This window comes from Ambystoma mexicanum, chromosome 1q (assembly GCF_040938575.1).
Source record: "Ambystoma mexicanum isolate Mex_15411 chromosome 1q, UKY_AmexF1_1, whole genome shotgun sequence".
In the NCBI taxonomy this organism is placed as follows: domain Eukaryota; kingdom Metazoa; phylum Chordata; class Amphibia; order Caudata; family Ambystomatidae; genus Ambystoma; species Ambystoma mexicanum.
In genome coordinates this window covers 914,207,795-914,225,895 of record NC_090922.1, presented here as the reverse complement: position 1 = coordinate 914,225,895, position 18,101 = coordinate 914,207,795, and the positions used below count along the sequence as shown (strand labels likewise).

Below are 18,101 nucleotides of genomic sequence, written 5' to 3'. Positions count from 1 at the left end.
CATAATCAAACATGCACCAAAGTCACAAGCGATGATCAGTGGAGTAACTTTGCTGAAAATGTTGTGGGGGACATGCCATTTGAAGAAAAGGTGCCCCAGCCAAATGAATGGGGACAACATGGTGTTTGCCATGAAAGTTGGGGGGTGAAACACCACTCTCCCCACCTAAAATGACGGCCATGGCGATGAGACATTCCAATGAAAAATAATCTACATTTTCGAATATGTATGTATAGTAATTAAGTTCCATCTCATATTGCCCCCTGGGAAACGATCTCCCTGCACCCCTAAAAGCCTTCCCCCACATATTCTAGGAGGAGCTACACGATATCTCTGCGGCAGGTTTTCCTGTGACGAAAATATTTTTGCATGTGAAATGCACAAATACAAAATGTTCATACATTTCCCATGGAAACATGCAGGGGTGTCCCCCGCAACACCCTGCTCACTATACTGTGTAGTATAGTGAGCGCGATGTTGTGGGGGACCCCCCCTGCAGCCCCTGTTTTTTTGTTGTTTTTTTTTTGTTCTGTCGGGATAGTTGCGGGTTTGACCCTGCAACCCCTGTTCACTGTAGTGAGCGGGTGTTGCGGGGGACACCCCGGCAGCCCTCCGCAGACTTTTTTAAAATGTATTTTTTCACACCGAACCCACCTAAACACATACCACGAGAAGTTCAAACTTTTGGTAGTTAGAACTTTTTTTGGTGTGTGTTTTAGGTCTTTTGGTGGGGTCGGTCATTTTTATTTGGACATTTCGTACTATTCCTTCTAGGACAGGTAAAACTTTCTATTCTTACTCCAGTCCTAGAATAATTGGGGAAAGTGTTTGATTTTCGTGGGAGTTCAAATTTGGACAAATGTGAAATGTCGGCCCCTGGGGACCTTTTCCCAGATGACTTTATCAATGGATTCCAGTAATTATGATGTTCTGTGCGCATGATGACGGGGTAGCCTAGTTTGTGTGTTTAGGAAACGGTCCTTAGATAAACACAATATATGATTTTAATTGTTGCTGCAAATGTAAGAGAATATGCCTTATACAAAAGACCCAAGTAAAACAATGTGCTCTGGAATCTGGTTGACATGGCATTTGACACATGAGACTTAAGTGTTAGAAGAAAGGCACTACCTAGAATTGCTGGATATCCTCAACAAGTGTATTGCAGTTCCCTTACATTCCAACAAAATGTTGTTATGAATAGTGACTATGTGGTACCCCTCTTCAGACATAATTAGTGCAAGACAAGAAATCGGTGCGTGCAAGTATTTCAGTTCTACATGTTTGTAATGTTAAATAGTGTACCTCAAGATATATTTTCCATCGCATGGCATGTGCTAGTAATCTGAGTCCTCTCTCCAGTCTTCATTTTTTAAACTTTTTAAACCCTTATAACTTTCCCTAACTGACAGTCTCAATCCATTCCCTTAAATGGTTAAAAGTCAGCCATTTTGAGTGGAAATGCTGACTGGTGGAAAAACATCAATGAGTTACGTTGGCGCCCTAATCTCGGAATGCAGCTGAAGCATCAATTAGCAAAGCTAACCCTCTCTGATCAGGGAATGATAAGTGCAATGAATCATGATTACAATACAAAGGGGCGCTTCCATTATTAAAGAGTGTCAGCGTTGCATTAAGCACCGAGAACTTAAATGAGCAGCTCATTTTTTTTTTTTTTTAAATGATTGGTGGCTTGGCACAGATGGTGCTTCTGCATAGAAAGGCTGCTAATTGTTATTTATCTTCCCCTCCTAGACTTGAGTTGTAGTGTCTGCTGAATTTTAACTGGCATAAGGGAATCCGATAACAGCCTCCTCCAGGGGTGCCGCTTTGCAGTTTCCTTTGTTTGCTCTTTGCATTGGCTACGCATTCCTGCAGTTTAACTTTGACCTCGAATACAAGTTGGATGCCTATAAAACACACACGCTCTGTTAAGGGAGACATTTTAACTGCTCCTGGTGTAGCTGTTTGTCTTGTTACTTTATTCTGCTCAGTAATATAATTAAAATGTTACCTACTTACTTTTTATTTATTTATTTATTGAATTTATAGTAGCATCAAGGCGCTGGCTTCTAATAATTTTTTTGTGTTTTTAAATCACTATGATACTTCTCAGAAATAAGTAATGAAACATAATGCAGTAGTTTTAGAGCAATGTTGTTTTCTCCTATACAAACCTCAGGAACTTAAGGAAGTAACAGTGTTTCTGAACATTACACAATTCTTGTTCAGAAAGTGACCACCCGTATATTCTCTCCCATGTAACGATTGTGTTTACGCTTTGCACGTTTTTGCAGTGTTTTATCACAAGGCAGAAGATGGACTACGCAATGTGTATAGTTTCTCAGGAGACCTGTGTACTAATTATACATATTCTTCCAGGGGTTTATGAGTGACATCTGATATACAGTAAGAGCAAAGCTTGGGATGCTTATAATGCCACTGGAAACTCTGAGTCGGAGTGTCCCGCCATATTGCTACCCATCTATACATTTGGGTGTCCGACTTGTGTCTCTTAACCACTCACTGAGTTACCCCAAGTGAACAGTGTTACAGGGCATGAGGGAAGGATGCATGAGAGAACTAGGTACAACATAAAAAAAGGTGTTCTTTCCCATCACCCCAGAGAAACCCCCAAAAGGAGAAGACATGCCTGGAAGTGAAAAGACTGTATCCCCCAGAATTCCATAATCCCATGCTCTGATCTCTGAGCTGGGGGATACAGGAACATGAACAAGGAATAGTTGCTATTAGCTTCCCGTGGAAGCCGTACACAGCAAAGGCATTTTGTTTGTCATAGTGTTGAAGCCTCTAGTGTTTCGAAAAATAAACCCACGCATCACATGATTTAATCTGCTATTGCCACAACTTTGCATGGAGAACATTCTAATCAAGACAACATCCCTGGAAAGTCACAAATCGCATGATCTTAACAATCTGCCGTCTTCACATAGAGTCCACACCAATGATCGTTGTGCCAGCCCGCCAGTGGGGCAGGACAGTCTGAAATCTGACAGTGGGGCCCCTGCCCCATACTGTGGAAAGAGCCTACTCAGTCTGGAATGCCTATAATCAGAGGCGCCCAGTGGGCAGTAAAACATGCAAACCTTTATGGTGGCTTGAAACCCTTTGGGCCTCATTCCGAGTACGGCGCTAACCAATGGCGCTATTACCGCCTTGGTTGACGCCGTACCTGGACCGGCAGCGCCTTGGTGGATGGCGGAATTACCGCCCCATTCCAAGGTTGGCGGGGCGGTAATTCCCCATTCACCAAGGCTCTTCCCCATTCCCAAATGAGCCCCCATAGGGCTCAATGGGAATGGGGAAGATGCAAATAACGGTGACCGTTCATTACGGTCACCGTTATTGGCTTGGAGGCCCCTTTGCGCCCTCGACTTTAACACCTGCTCAAAGCAGGCGTTAAGGGCGAGGGCGCAAAGGGAACTCGGAGTATGGCGGTAAGGGATCACCGCCACCGGTCTCGTTACCGGTGGCCGCTATCCCTTACCGCCATACTCCGAATGAGGCCCTTTGTCTTGTAGCAAATACTCCCTCCCCTGGAGAATGCAAATGTTAGACAACGCCTGAGGCAGTTTCATGTCTATCCGCTCGGATGTGTTCGTGTGTCCCATGCCAATGTAAATAGTTGGGAATATAAGGGCTCAAAGGATCTCCACATGACCGACATTCTACCTACACTGGAGCAGGTTGAAATAGAATTGCACTCCTACTAGGCCCAATGTAACTTTGCTACAATACAAATGGCTACTGTTCACCAGTACTGGTCCTGATGTCTTATTTCATAAGATTGCTGCTTCGTCCATGAATTGTGAGGGCATGCAAGTGTTAGTTGCACTTAAGACCTCTCTCATTGCTTTTTATTGATTTGTGACAGGCATGGCATATTTGTTGTAGCCACTGTTATTTTTGGGGGACCCTTGGTTGTGACCATTTCCCTTTGCAGTTTGTTTTTTTATTCTATGGATTCATTTTATTTTGCAAGTCTACCTATGCATGTGGGCGATATGACGGGTGGCCCTTCACGGTCTTAGCCTATTTAGAACATGTGTGGATTACATTGTTATGGGTGGACCTCAGCTGTGAACTAGAAACTACAATTCCCCAAGAAATTGACACACAAGTCAGATGTGATGTCACATGTCTGTTCAGTGCACAGTTGACTACGTTGGTCATTGACCCAGTTCCTCCAATAGGAATAAAACAATATAAAAAACGAGTCAAGAGATTGTAACAGCTTTGAGTATTTAGGTTGACTGTGATTATCGGTTGTGAATTGTACTGTAAACATATCTACAGTGATTTTTCAGTGTAAATCTTAAAACGCAGGCTACATATGTGCTTCTGATGCTACGTGCTTCTGATTCCTGAGATTTTTTTTGTTTGTGCCAAGTTACTCCTGCATTGCAATACTATGAGAAACCAGAACAATGTCTTTTTAAAGCCTATACCTACTGGTACAATGTATATACTCGGCCTTCGGGAAGACATATTGTTAAAACAAATGGTAGGACCGGCGGGGACTTTAAATGACAACTTCATTTTCGATCAGCCTTTAATAATAATTGTATTAGGCTATAGATTTACATTGCTGTCACAAAGAGTGGCTGAATCAATATTCTATTAAAGCACACTCCTATAAGTCATAAGAAAAAATCTGTGAGCGACATACAGAGTGCTTCTGAAAACCGACTTCCAGTCCATTCATCCAAAAAGTCTCCATTTCATTCGCTGCACTGAACATTGAAAAAGATTCTGTATTGATTCAACCTGTAAATTAAGCATAGGATTTTACTCCAATATTTAGTGTTGTGATTCTGTAGCTATTGGGTTAGATCAAAAGGCGCTGTGATGAATATGCCAATGGTTTACATATAAGCAAACATCAATGGTGCACTTTTCCATAAATTAGCCAAGTAGCAAATCGGGAATGTGTCATCTTGAGGTCAGAATATGAAGATTGTAAGGTCACAGTCTAGTTTAATGTTGAATGTATGCAGATGGGGATTTCTGACAGAAGATAAACCTTTCACTACTTTTGCTTTGATCACCTCTTGTTTATGACATTATGGCCAAATGCCTACTACTGATGAGTAGAGACTAAATTGCCTACTCAGCCCACACTACCATCCATGATCCGAAAGGCATATCACATTTGCCTTATGTGGTAGTGCAGGCTGAGGGCAAACTATGGCCCTCATTACAACCCCGGCGCTAAACCATGGCACTATTAGCACCATAGTTGGTGCTGGTGTTGTAACGAGTCCGCCATGGTGGAATGGGGAAATACCGCCCCATTCCAAGGTTGGCGGTGCAGTATTTCCCCATTTCACCATGGCCCTTCCCCATTCCCATTTTCGCCCCATAGGGCTCAATGGGACTGGGGAAGGCGCCAAGTACGGTACCGCAAATTGCAGTACCGTAATTAGCACCGAGGTCCCTTTGCGGGAAAACCAGCTGTTAAGGTCGGGTCCCGCAAAGGGACCTCGTAATCAGGCGTTAAGGGTTTAACGGTGCCGACACCTTTTACGGCGCCGTTAAACCCTTAACGCCAGGGTCGTAATGACCCCCTATATCTTCAGGAGGGATGTGAGCTAATGACAATAGCAACTCAAGCAGCAATAGTAAAAAGATTTAAAAATAAAAGAATGTCCATTTAAGAGTCTATAAAAAATATAGACTTTTCATTAAACAGTAAAGATGAAAATAACCATAAACACAAGTAAAAATCCACATTTGTAAAGAAACACAAAAAATGCAATCTTTGGTATAATAACACTCTGACTAGAGAAGCAAGGGTGTTCAGGCACTCACATGGCATAATGCCAGTGTTCAAAACCATATCTTCTAAGGAATAAGCAAAGATGGGAGGCTTAAAATTCACTGTGGTCCCAAAAGTGGACCAGGGCACAGGTCCTCTTGACACGACCTCATCTCTTTGTCTGTGGTGCTCGTAAGCATCGAGTGAGTAATCACTGAGCTTTTCTGTGGTCAAGCTGGTATTGAGACAGAGAGAGTCATGCTGAGCAGCGAGTGAGCGTTGAGTCAGTGTTGAGACGGTGCTCTGTCTAGATGAAGATTGCACTCAATACGGTGTAAATTGTTGGGTCCCGACAAGTTGAAGTCGGTGATCAAGTTGAGTCAAAAATTGCTTGTGATGAGTCAAGTTGATGAGTGACAAGATGGTTTTAGTGGGTTGAGTTCAGGCGAGGTTCTGTTGGGTCAATGTGATGCTCGGGATGCACTGAGTTGGATATACCCACATCAGTGAGCTGATGATCAAGTTGAGGTGGCAGTGACCTCTACAGATGTGAGATGGTGCATAAAAAGCTCAAAGGTGAAAGACAGGGGCTCGAAGTTTGTGGAGTGTCAATGAAGGAACTACAGGCTCTGTGTCAGCTCAAAAGGCATTGAGCAGGGTGGAATTGGCTTCAAGACAGCCTGAAGTGGTGGAACTAGATTCCCGCTGCTCTTGGACGTCTGGTTGCTATGAGACCCAAACAGGGGTTCCAGGGCAAGGCGGGCCCTTCTGCTGCACTCCCATTCCAGGGCACTTAGACAGCAGCTACATGGGTTCCCCCACCTGCAGTGATAGTGTTCCATCTCAGACACAATCTGACCTTGGTTCAGCAGCCATTCAGCACCAGTCTGCCTTGGGGATGGGTAGGGAGCAGAGATTTCCTCTGCCTTTGTTGCATTCTGTCTTCACATTCCTGGCAGAGAACGTTGAAAAAGACTGCACCCTCAACAGAGGTCTGAAGGATTATTCTTCTTGTTCTTCTTAAAGACCACAAATTCAACAAAGAATGAGTGGATGTCCATCACCTTTTACAGGAAATATGCCAATGGGATTCATCCAAAGCAAGCTTGCTGTAATGGATCCAATACCCATTGTTTTAAGAAGTGCCCTTTATCATATGACATCACACCCAGAATAAATTGCTTTCAGGTAATGGAACGGACAGAAAAACTAAGAGAGCCCTATGAGAAAGCTTGATGATAGAACCCCTACCCCAGTGTACTCCATCTCTTCCCATGACTGCTAGCCTGAAAGGCATTCTAGTAGTAAACACCCTTTTTCTGGGCTGGCTTTTTAAAGTCAGTGCTGCTTGTGAAGCACCATTCCGAGGAGACATCTTGGCGGAAGTGTCTATATCCTGGAGGAAGGTGTGTACCTCCCAATTGGAAAATAAAAAGAAGACAACATCATGGTTACTTCTACACAAGGCAGCTATGGGATATTCAGCATAGATAGAAATACACATTAGATCTAATTCTTGCTCAAAGAGATGACACTATTGTGATATCAGATTGTGTGGTTCTTCTCAGTCACCATGTAACAACCAGACATGGCTTATATTTCGAGATTAAGCAGTCACCTGCCTGAATAAAGCAGACAATTATTATAATTTAGATCAGAAGTACAACACGTTACATGGCTACAGCTGCCTGCAGTGACCTTTTATCCCACATCTGTAAAGGATGCACAGGTGACCTTTAAACCTGCTATGTGTCACTGCAGGGCTGTTGATGCCATATCAGTAGAGTGATTAAAGCAAGGTGCCGTGCACACTATACTGATGTCATGAAGGTGGGGCCTACTTATCAAACCACCCTTTCAGAAACAGGATTACCTCCATCCTTCTTTGTCGTGCTACCTTAACTTTAGTTTCTACAACTTGAAATTAAAACTAATTCAATCACTACTGTGAATAGCACTTTAATTACCCAATGGTTCACTTTGCATTTGCTGTTCAGATGATTTAAGGGCAAAGAAACCTTTTCATAGTATGCGCTAGACCAGAAAGAGGTGTATCATCCTGTGCAGTATATTTTTAATTGTCTGAAATGTACAAGTTAAACATTACAAACAACCCTGTTTCTTTCAGGTAGTGCTAATCTAGGGCATGGATGGATTTGAATACAAGGAGTAGATATTTAAAGAGAACACTATTCTGTTTTGTGAAGCACCAGGCATGCTGGAAATATGTTGAGATGGGAGACAATCTGGGTATACTGTAGAGAGAGTATGAGGCAAATTTCTGTATTTTGATGAGGGGAGCAAAAAATAGAGTAGTCTATAATAGTAGTCTAATTTGCTAATGACCTGGGTTGAGATCTGAGTTTTAGCAGCATGGTAGGTGAGGTGCAGGAAGATCTTCCTGATCTTTAGAACTGTGAACTTGGCCTTGATGGCAGTGATGCAGTGGTGAAGTTTAAGTTTACTGTCAAAGGGATCCCCAAGATTACATATTTTCGGTGATGGTGACAAGAAGTAAGGAGAAAAGTTAATAGGAAGTGAGTAAGTTGGGTTGGCAATGGAGGCCTAGTGAAACATGTCTTCAGTCTTGGTTGAGCTAACATTTGAAAACACAGTTCTATCCAATGTCAGATAACTGATCAACAGTTGCTGATATGCTCAGGGATGCCAGGGTAAGACAGGGAATGCAGAAAAAGGTTTCACCTTTATTGGAGAAGAGGTGATATGATAAGACAAAAAAGGATGATGGATTAGTTTGCCCAGGATGCAGGTATATGTTGAAAAGAGACACAGAACCAGGACTGGTCTTTGTGGGGTGCCCACTGGGAGAGGCACAGGGAAGCAATGTTACAATTCCATGAGATGGAGAAGGGATAGTCAGAGTTAAAAAGCCATATTTTTGAGCATTCTGATCATGAAGCCAAGAGAGAAAAGAGTTTTGAAAAGGAAATAATGATGCAAGGTCAATGATGGCAGAGATATTTCATGAAATAATAATAATGTTATGATTAATAAAGTTCTTCATTCAGAGCGGCTTCTATGCTCTGCAATAATTGAGGTTACTGCTAATACAAACTCATAGTATTCAATTTGTTAACATCAAGAGTATGCAGGAAAGATTCAGACTGAGGGGTGCTATTCCCAAGGTAAACATATTGGACTTGAGCTATCCACCTAGCAGAGAATGAAGATAGTTAAACTTTTTTTTAACACACTTAATACCGGGGACCAGTTTTGAAGTGCAGGACCAGGATTTGATCCTGTGTTGCTTTGAGTTGGATTGTTGCCAAGACAAATGCCCCTGAGCTATCCTCCTGGGGTTTGTTAGCAGTAATACGATGATTTGAGGCAGGAGTGAGAATGGTCTCCGTAGGGTTTCTCCAGCAGAACCCATATTGGAGAGGATCATATTTATCATTAGTCTCCAAGTAGCTAGTTATGCATTTGAAGACAACAGTCTCTAAGATGTTGAAGTGGTAAGGCAGAGTGGGAGATGGATCAATAGAAAGACATTAAGATAATGTCAGGTATAGGGTTCTTCAAGATGGGTATGACTGTAACAACCTTTAATGAGGCTGGAAATATCCTGGCATATAGAGAGGATTTGAAAAGGAAAGACAGTTCTTGGACAATATATATGGTGGAAATGGATAAATAAGAGAACAGGATGGGTTGTGTGAACTGAGGATGAGTGACATCTTAGCCAGACAGCTAAGAGAGAAGTGCTGCAGTAAATAGTACATTGAGTGGAGGGTACTAGACAGAAGGGGAGTGAGATAGAAGGTGGAGACAGAGCGTCCAATACATTTGTGATTTAAAAAAAAAAGGAGTAAGTCCTTCTTTTTTTCCCAACATTGAGAAATGAGGATATGCAGCAAAGTTTTGTAGAGAAACATTGCTTCAAAACTCATGCAGAGGATTCCATTGGTGTGAACAAGGAGATGATATTGAATTGGTGTACTAAGAGTCCTTCTGAGAATTAAGAGCACTGGAAAGCACCAGGTGAGACAAGCAGGAGTAGATCGTTGGATTGGGCTGTGCACCAGTAGCAGAACATAATGCTCCTGTTTCTTTTCAGCTGTTTCATGGCCTTCTGAGCCATGGTGTAGAGAAAGAGGGATGAAGGAGAAAACAAGGTAGCGAACTCTAACCTTAGAAAAGGCAAGTTCAAAAGAATTGCAAATGCAGGAGAGTGATCTTGGACAGAGGTCCTGGCTTGGTCAAGATAGGGGACCATAAAGGGAGGCTTGAACTTTCTTTTTCATGATAGATGAGGGATTGGTATGTGAGACTGGAGGGAGATAAGATGAGACATAGATGAGTCATTGGTCAGAGGGTGAGCAGTCAGTAGAAAAAGTAGAGAAGTGGACTCATGAGGATATGAAAATATGTTTCTGTGTTTGTGGATGGGAACGTTATGTAGGCTGATCAAGGAGTCATCTGAGAGAGTCTAGTCTAGTAATAGATGGAGGGTTTTTGTCATATTGGTAGGGTTAAAGTCACTGGTAATTATGACTGGGACATCAGTTGTCAGAGACTTGGGAAGTATTGTGAGGTCCACATTGGCAGCAGTTGGGTTGGTAGAGTGGGGGGAGAGAGTGCCTTTTTTGGGTAACCTAGGAGAGGAGGAATAGTTAGAAAGGTCACTGTGCAGATCAGAGAAAATTGCAATGACTAGCAGGGATCTACATTTCAGTGATGGCCATCACAACAGTCTTTATGTTATGGGATTTAAAGTGGTTGGTGAAGAAGGATGTAATAGTGCACAGAGATTAGGCATTTCAAAGCCCCAGAGTTTGTTTAATAGAACATGGGAAAGGTGGGGAAAGAGGGTTGTGTGCCATAAGGTAGATGAATCGGGTAGGTGACATTAGAGTGAGTAGGGTGCAAGTGAGAGGAACAAACAGAAAACAATGTTTGAGAAGTAAGCAATATGGACATATGAACATAGACACAATCTAGAGAGAAGGGCTGGTGAGACAGTATGTGGGAGTACATGGCTGCACCATCATAGGGAACCAGAAATAATGGGCAGGAAAAGGAATGGAGTGTTGAATTTCATGATGGATTGATGGGTTAACAGAAAATGGGAAATAGATGATTGTGGAAGTGTGCCAATGAGTGCACCAAAGAGTTATGAATGCCTAAGCAAGTGGATCTGATTTGTGACAATGGAAGGGAATGTGGTGCTGGGCTTTTCCTACCCCAAACAGGAGTAGCCTTTAGCTTTTGATGCCCTTTTGCAAAGACAATTATACTAGTTGACACCAAAAAGACTGTGAGAAGGCATTGCAGACTCAGTCTTTTGTTGCAGGGTGAGGCTATGGGCAATGGGCAGTCTTGGACGATGTTAGCAGCTGGCATCTGGGAGACCAAGGGAATGGACAGGAAGTCTGGGATAAGATGTACAAAACTTCAGGTGGTGGCTATTGGAGGTCTTGGTGCCGAGTTTCACAGAGGGTACAAGGCTCAGAGATCACGTTGCTGTGGTCCTGGGAATGTAAAGGAGTGTGGGAGCCCCTCTAATGAGAACAAACATGGGTCAAACACCCTGTTCCATGGAATTTCGTCCACTCAGAAGAGTCTACAACCATGTTTCAGCTCACTGCACCCTTCACAGAGGAGAAAAATCCATGTGTCCAAATGGTACAATGAGAGAGTGTTTGGTATGGTTCATGTGCAGTACGCATCTTGCCTCATTGGGCCTTCTGGCTTTTAATATACAAGGTAGGAGTCAAGGGTATTCTTGTGTAGGCAATATCTGCTACTTAAACCCTGTTCCAGGATGGGGGCCATCCCGGCATTCAGGTGGGCTGGTGCCCTTTTCAAGACAGTGGCTGGTAGAAGGTGCACAGAGTGCTCTCACACTTCTACTTGATGGTTCTTTGGTCACTGCCCTGCAGCAGCCCTAGGCATACATCGTGCTTGGGAGAAGGCTGGTGGGATGAACCAGTTACTTAAGTGTTGCATGTTGTCCCTGCCATTGAGTGGGCTGGAGCCATTTCAAGGAGGCAGCTGGTGGAAGGCAGCCAAGAGAGAGATGAGTGAACCTACGCCGTTCCACTCTAGTGCTCTGGACACATAGCCCAGCTCGCGTTCAATGGTGCAGACAATTGCGGAGGCGTGGGTGGGAGGAAATGGCTGCTTGAAGCACTTTCCAAGATGGAGGCCTTCACTGCAGTGAGGATGCAGCACATTCTAAGATGCCAGATCTTGAAGTAGGCTAAGTGGCAGTCAAAGAGCATTTTTCAATGGGGTTTGCACCATTAGTAAATGCATCTTTGAATCTAGCCCGAAGTCTCTTAACCATTACCTGTTTGTGTTTTTCGGCATCTTTGAATCTAGCCTGAAGTCTCTTAGCCCTTACCTGTTTGTGTTTTTGGGTACCTTTGAATCTAGCCTGAAGTCTCTTAGCCCTTACCTGTTTGTGTTTTTGGGTACCTTTGAATCTAGCCTGAAGTCTCTTAGCCCTTACCTGTTTGTGTTTTTGGGTACCTTTGAATCCAGCCCGAAGTCTCTTAGCCCTTACCTGTTTGTGTTTTTGGGTACCTTTGAATCTAGCCCGAAGTCTCTTAGCCCTTACCTGTTTGTGTTTTTGGGTACCTTTGAATCTAGCCCGAAGTCTCTTAACCCTTACCTGTTTGTGTTTTTGGGTACCTTTGAATCTAGCCCGAAGTCTCTTAGCCCTTACCTGTTTGTGTTTTTGGGTACCTTTGAATCTAGCCCGAAGTCTCTTAACCCTTACCTGTTTGTGTTTTTGGGTACCTTTGAATCTAGCCTGAAGTCTCTTAACCCTTACCTGTTTGTGTTTTTGGGTACCTTTGAATCTAGCCTGAAGTCTCTTAGCCCTTACCTGTTTGTGTTTTTGGGTACCTTTGAATCTAGCCTGAAGTCTCTTAGCCCTTACCTGTTTGTGTTTTTGGGTACCTTTGAATCTAGCCTGAAGTCTCTTAACCCTTACCTGTTTGTGTTTTTGGGTATCTTTGAATCTAGCCCGAAGTCTCTTAGCCCTTACCTGTTTGTGTTTTTGGGTACCTTTGAATCTAGCCCGAAGTCTCTTAGCCCTTACCTGTTTGTGTTTTTGGGTATCTTTGAATCTAGCCCGAAGTCTCTTAGCCCTTACCTGTTTGTGTTTTTGGGTACCTTTGAAACTAGCCCGAAGTCTCTTAACCCTTACCTGTTTGTGTTTTTGGGTACCTTTGAATCTAGCCCGAAGTCTCTTAGCCCTTACCTGTTTGTGTTTTTGGGTACCTTTGAAACTAGCCCGAAGTCTCTTAACCCTTACCTGTTTGTGTTTTTGGGTACCTTTGAAACTAGCCCGAAGTCTCTTAGCCCTTACCTGTTTGTGTTTTTGGGTACCTTTGAAACTAGCCCGAAGTCTCTTAACCCTTACCTGTTTGTGTTTTTGGGTACCTTTGAAACTAGCCCGAAGTCTCTTAACCCTTACCTGTTTGTGTTTTTGGGTACCTTTGAAACTAGCCCGAAGTCTCTTAACCCTTACCTGTTTGTGTTTTTGGGTACCTTTGAATCCAGCCCGAAGTCTCTTAGCCCTTACCTGTTTGTGTTTTTGGGTACCTTTCAATCTAGCCCGAAGTCTCTTAGCCCTTACCTGTTTGTGTTTTTGGGTACCTTTGAATCTAGCCCAAGTCTCTTAGCCCTTACCTGTTTGTGTTTTTGGGTACCTTTGAATCTAGCCCGAAGTCTCTTAACCCTTACCTGTTTGTGTTTTTGGGTACCTTTGAATCTAGCCCGAAGTCTCTTAACCCTTACCTGTTTGTGTTTTTGGGTACTTTCAAAAGAAGTTTGCTTCCAAAGCTCATATTACAAATGCATTTTTAACGTACCCTCCGCAATATAACTGAGAAATATTTGAAATGTATATTACAGATATGATGGTACATGGTGTAGCCATCTTATTGAACTAAATCTACTGCCACGCTGATGTATTCTTGTGCAACATTTGTACTTTACAATAATTTCTTGTCAGGCATATTGGAGGTCTGTCTCACGCAGAATTCGTAGATGTTTGTGAAAAAGGCACTAATCAAATTAAAAATGCCAGTTGATGCGTGTTAAGGTGCTAGTAAACACATTCCATTAAACAATTGTCTTCTGAAATGTAGCAAATGCATGTTGATAGATGGCATTAGTAATGTGCTAAATTCACGTAGCAAGTACAAGGTTGCACTAGCAAATAAAAAAGTCCTATTTACTGATTTATTGATTGCAAAGTCAAATCCCCCTTTTTATTCTTCATGTTAGTAGTGAATATAACGCAATGTTGGTGCCTAGAAAACCTGTCTTTGGCAGGTGAGAGATTGCAAAATAATCCAGGCATGTCGCAAGTGTCCACATTTGAATTGATGTTCAATAGATCTTTTTTCTTGGATGCTGATTAAGTTCTTTTCAGACTCACTTCATTTTAATGATGGCAGATTAATTAACACCGGTGTCTTTAGGAGGAACAGTCAATAATCTACAACGAAGTGTTACTTGCTTAAATAAACTGAAAAGTCGAATGAATCATACACGGTGCTGAAGTAATTAGTGAAAATGCATATTTAAAAGAGGAGATTCCCTGCAATAGGTTAAATATTGAGCAATAAATACCCATTAAGACACCGTACAGTGTGCTTCAAAATATTTAAGTGATGTAAAACAAATGAAAATTCAATTTGAATGAATAGGTGGAGCTGTGTTGCCGCTTTTTGCTGAACAGTGCCCTCCAAAAAATAACACAACTCAGAAGCATGTAATATAAAAAGTGGTTGCGGGGAGTGGTAGGTTTCACATGAGAACTGGTTCATGTTATGGCCTGCGATCCACCAGAAGTAAGGACATGTGCAGACTTGAACCCCGCCGGTGCAGGAAGGCTACAAAACAGATGACGGACCTTATCTGTATACCACCAAAGACTCTGGAACCTCCTCCCCATCAACATTCAACTCGCTCCCTTGCTTCTACAGATCAGGGAGGAGCTCGAGGCCATCTTCTTGGAGGAATACTCCTCCCTAACACCTTGATCCGCACACCCTCCACTCCCCACCGTGCCAGAGACTTGGTGATCTGATCTCCACTGTTTCCTCCCCTGGTTACTTGTAGATCCATTGTTCACAATTGCCCTCTTTCCCTTGTTACTAGATCCCCACTCCCTTGTTCTCCCCCCTATGACTGAAAAGCGATTTGTTGCTTTACGTAGCTAGGCCTGTGCTCAATAAATAGCCTAATAATAATGATAATAATGTTAAAAGATGCTTGTTATTTGGTCTTGGAACGACCCACTCTGGTGTACATTTTGATGTTGCTGTTGTACACAAAATAAATGTATTGTATTAGGAGTATGTAGTCACCATTTTGCGATGCACCCTCATTGCAACTGCTTAGACTCGAGGACTAAGGTAGCAAGATAGGTGGAAGGAGGATGGAGAAGGGTTTAGAGGCCGATTCTCTGTGGCTCTTGTCAACCAATACTCAGAGCCTTGTTTATGTGGAATGATGCATTATTACAGTGATGTAAAGCCAGAAGCAGTGCATAACAACATGATTCTTTACTGGCCCCCTTAAAGAAGCAATAGATTCATTTTGGGGGCCAGTACTGCTAATTGTGGGGGATACCTGTATGTGATTTTGTGTGTGTTTCTTGATGTTTTACACTCTTAAGTTCTATTGCCAGCCTCAACAGAACCTTCCTGCCGGCACATTTGATTTTCACTATATTGAAATATGAAACATCATTTAGTGGAAAGGTTTACTAAGTACAAATAATGATTCAACACTGAACATGAGGGTTATATTATGAGGATGTAACCTCAAGATGACCAGGATGACATTTAAAACAGTGACATTAGTTAATTGAAATTGGTATACTTACCCTCTTGCCGGGAGGACCAGGTGGACCAGCTTCTCCAGAAGGACCAGGAGGACCCTGCGTTTATAAGAATGAGTGCATTATTTCCAGTGCATTGTGTTATAGCAAGCATGACTTGGTAAAGTTACCAGAACACGTTCAGGATTATCAGTTTCAATCGTTTCACAGAAGTGATGTCATATCGTTTCCATGGGAGACTAAACATGAACATTTCCAGAGAAAACGAGCATTTTATCCCATTGGCCTGCAGAAGTATTAAGTCTTCGTTTTTGGCCATTAACACTGTTTAAGACCTTGCTATACATGAAAGCAATAGATCACGTGACATGAATCCGAACGATGGAACCCATGGCATGTGCAGACCCTAGTAGTGTAATTGGCTCTGCTCACCCTATGTTTCACATATTGAAGAACAGCCAAGAAAGCACATATGTGCTGATTATGTGATCCTGTATTTTACAATGTGTATGTTTGGGGTGGGGTAACACTACTTCATACCTCTTGCAAAAAGGTTTAGCATTCTGGGGGTGGGAACCCCCACTTGTTAGGCAACCGTTTATAGTGGAAGTTGTCCATGAAAAATTCACTCCGAATAAAGTAGAATTGGCATTTGATGTGCACTAATATTTGTAGTATTGTATTTATATGTCAAAGAGGTGTGTTCAGTGATGTATGTCACATTATGGTCACATCATAGAACTAGATGGTAGAAATATAGCAACATAAGTATGCATGTCATTATAAGTCAACTGATTCTTCTGAAAGATGTCCCATAAACAATTTTTAGCAAACACTCACATGTGTGCAGACAGACCTAAGTCCAAGGTCACCGTAATCACACTTTGCCTCAATGTTAGAATTTAGGATATTCCAGAGTCTGGGACCTTGTGCTTCCAAGACACAGCCTCTATGTCTTAGTCACGTCAATGATCGCTGATTGATAAGATGTGCACTTGCCAATTGCATTTGCCAACTATAAGTTTCTGTTTGGGATATAGTGTGTGGCCAGTTTCTCAAGATAACCCAAGTGCTTTCTCCAATGGGCCATCTGGCGTGTGCACGTTAGCCTAATTCTATTCTGTGAACTACTTGTTAGCCTAAGCCAGTTGAGTGTTTTTAAAGCTGGCTCCACATGATCTCTTTTCCAAAGGTCCTGGTACACTCTGGATGAATGATTGTGTAGTTTCTGGAGCTTGCTGGCTAGTTTCTATGGGAGCCCAGTGTAAATTAGCTTATAGTAGTCTAACATTGCCACTGAAAGAGGTTGTGAGAATTCCACGTGGCAGTCAGTGGGGACTTGTGGAGGGTGAGGGGGGTTCCAAACAGGTACACATGGAAGCTGACACCCAGAATGACTGTACTATTGTGAAGGCTGACATGCATATCTGCATCATGACTCCATTCTAGATGTCTTTCCATTTGATGTCCAAAGGATTATAGGCCAAGTTAAGCAGATTGAGTTTCCTTCTCTCCTTCACTGCAGCAAGATCTATGTTTTAAAGTGATTGCAGCAGAGGAAGCCTTTCTCCATCAAATGGCTGATATCATAAAAGCTTGCACTAATGTTTGTTGAGTTCGCCGTATCACTCATGCAAGCTGCTGTGTAAGGCTACAGCACAGAGATTGATGCACAGAAAGGAATTGCTCTATGCAAGCTGCTGTGTAAGGCTACAGCAAAGAGTGTGATGCATAGGAAGGAATTGCTTCATGGAAGCTGCTGTGTAAGGCTACAGCACAGAGTTTGATGTATAGGAAGGAATTGCTGCATGCAAGCTGCTGTGTAATGCTACAGCAAAGAGTGTGATACATAGGAAGGAATTGCTTTATGCAAGCTGCTGTGTAAGGCTACAGCACAGAGTTTGATGTATAGGAAGGAATTGCTGCATGCAAGCTGCTGTGTAATGCTACAGCAAAGAGTGTGATACATAGGAAGGAATTGCTTTATGCAAGCTGCTGTGTAAGGCTACAGCACAGAGTTTGATGTATAGGAAGGAATTGCTGCATGCAAGCTGCTGTGTAATGCTACAGCAAAGAGTGTGATACATAGGAAGGAATTGCTTTATGCAAGCTGCTGTGTAAGGCTACAGCACAGAGTTTGATGTATAGGAAGGAATTGCTGCATGCAAGCTGCTGTGTAATGCTACAGCAAAGAGTGTGATACATAGGAAGGAATTGCTTTATGCAAGCTGCTGTGTAAGGCTACAACACAGAGTTTGATGCACAGGAAGGAATTGCTTCATGCAAGCTGCTGTGTAAAGCTACAGCACAGAGTGTGATGCTTTGATCTGTTGAAGCAAACCTATAACCCCTTCTTCCTGAGTTTTGAAGGTTGTGAATAATGATTGTGAAAGTAGGGCTATGTTTTCGGGACCCGAGGATGCTTTAGGGTGGTTCTAAACGATTCACAAGTCTTTTGAGTGCTGTTTGCAGAATTATTAAACAATTGGTTAGTGC

The 18,101-nt window shown here is 42.6% G+C and overlaps 1 protein-coding gene across 4 annotated transcripts in view; it reads right to left on the bottom strand.

The window, feature by feature from the left end:
- Positions 1 to 18,101, bottom strand: part of COL11A1 (collagen type XI alpha 1 chain) — a 381,664-nt gene that overhangs the window by 31,193 nt on the left and 332,370 nt on the right. For all 4 annotated transcript variants that reach the window (XM_069641554.1, XM_069641555.1, XM_069641557.1 and 1 more), the window contains one exon: positions 15,651 to 15,704. In XM_069641554.1, the coding sequence (XP_069497655.1) occupies positions 15,651 to 15,704 (54 nt within the window). The remainder of the gene's footprint in view (positions 1 to 15,650; positions 15,705 to 18,101) is intronic.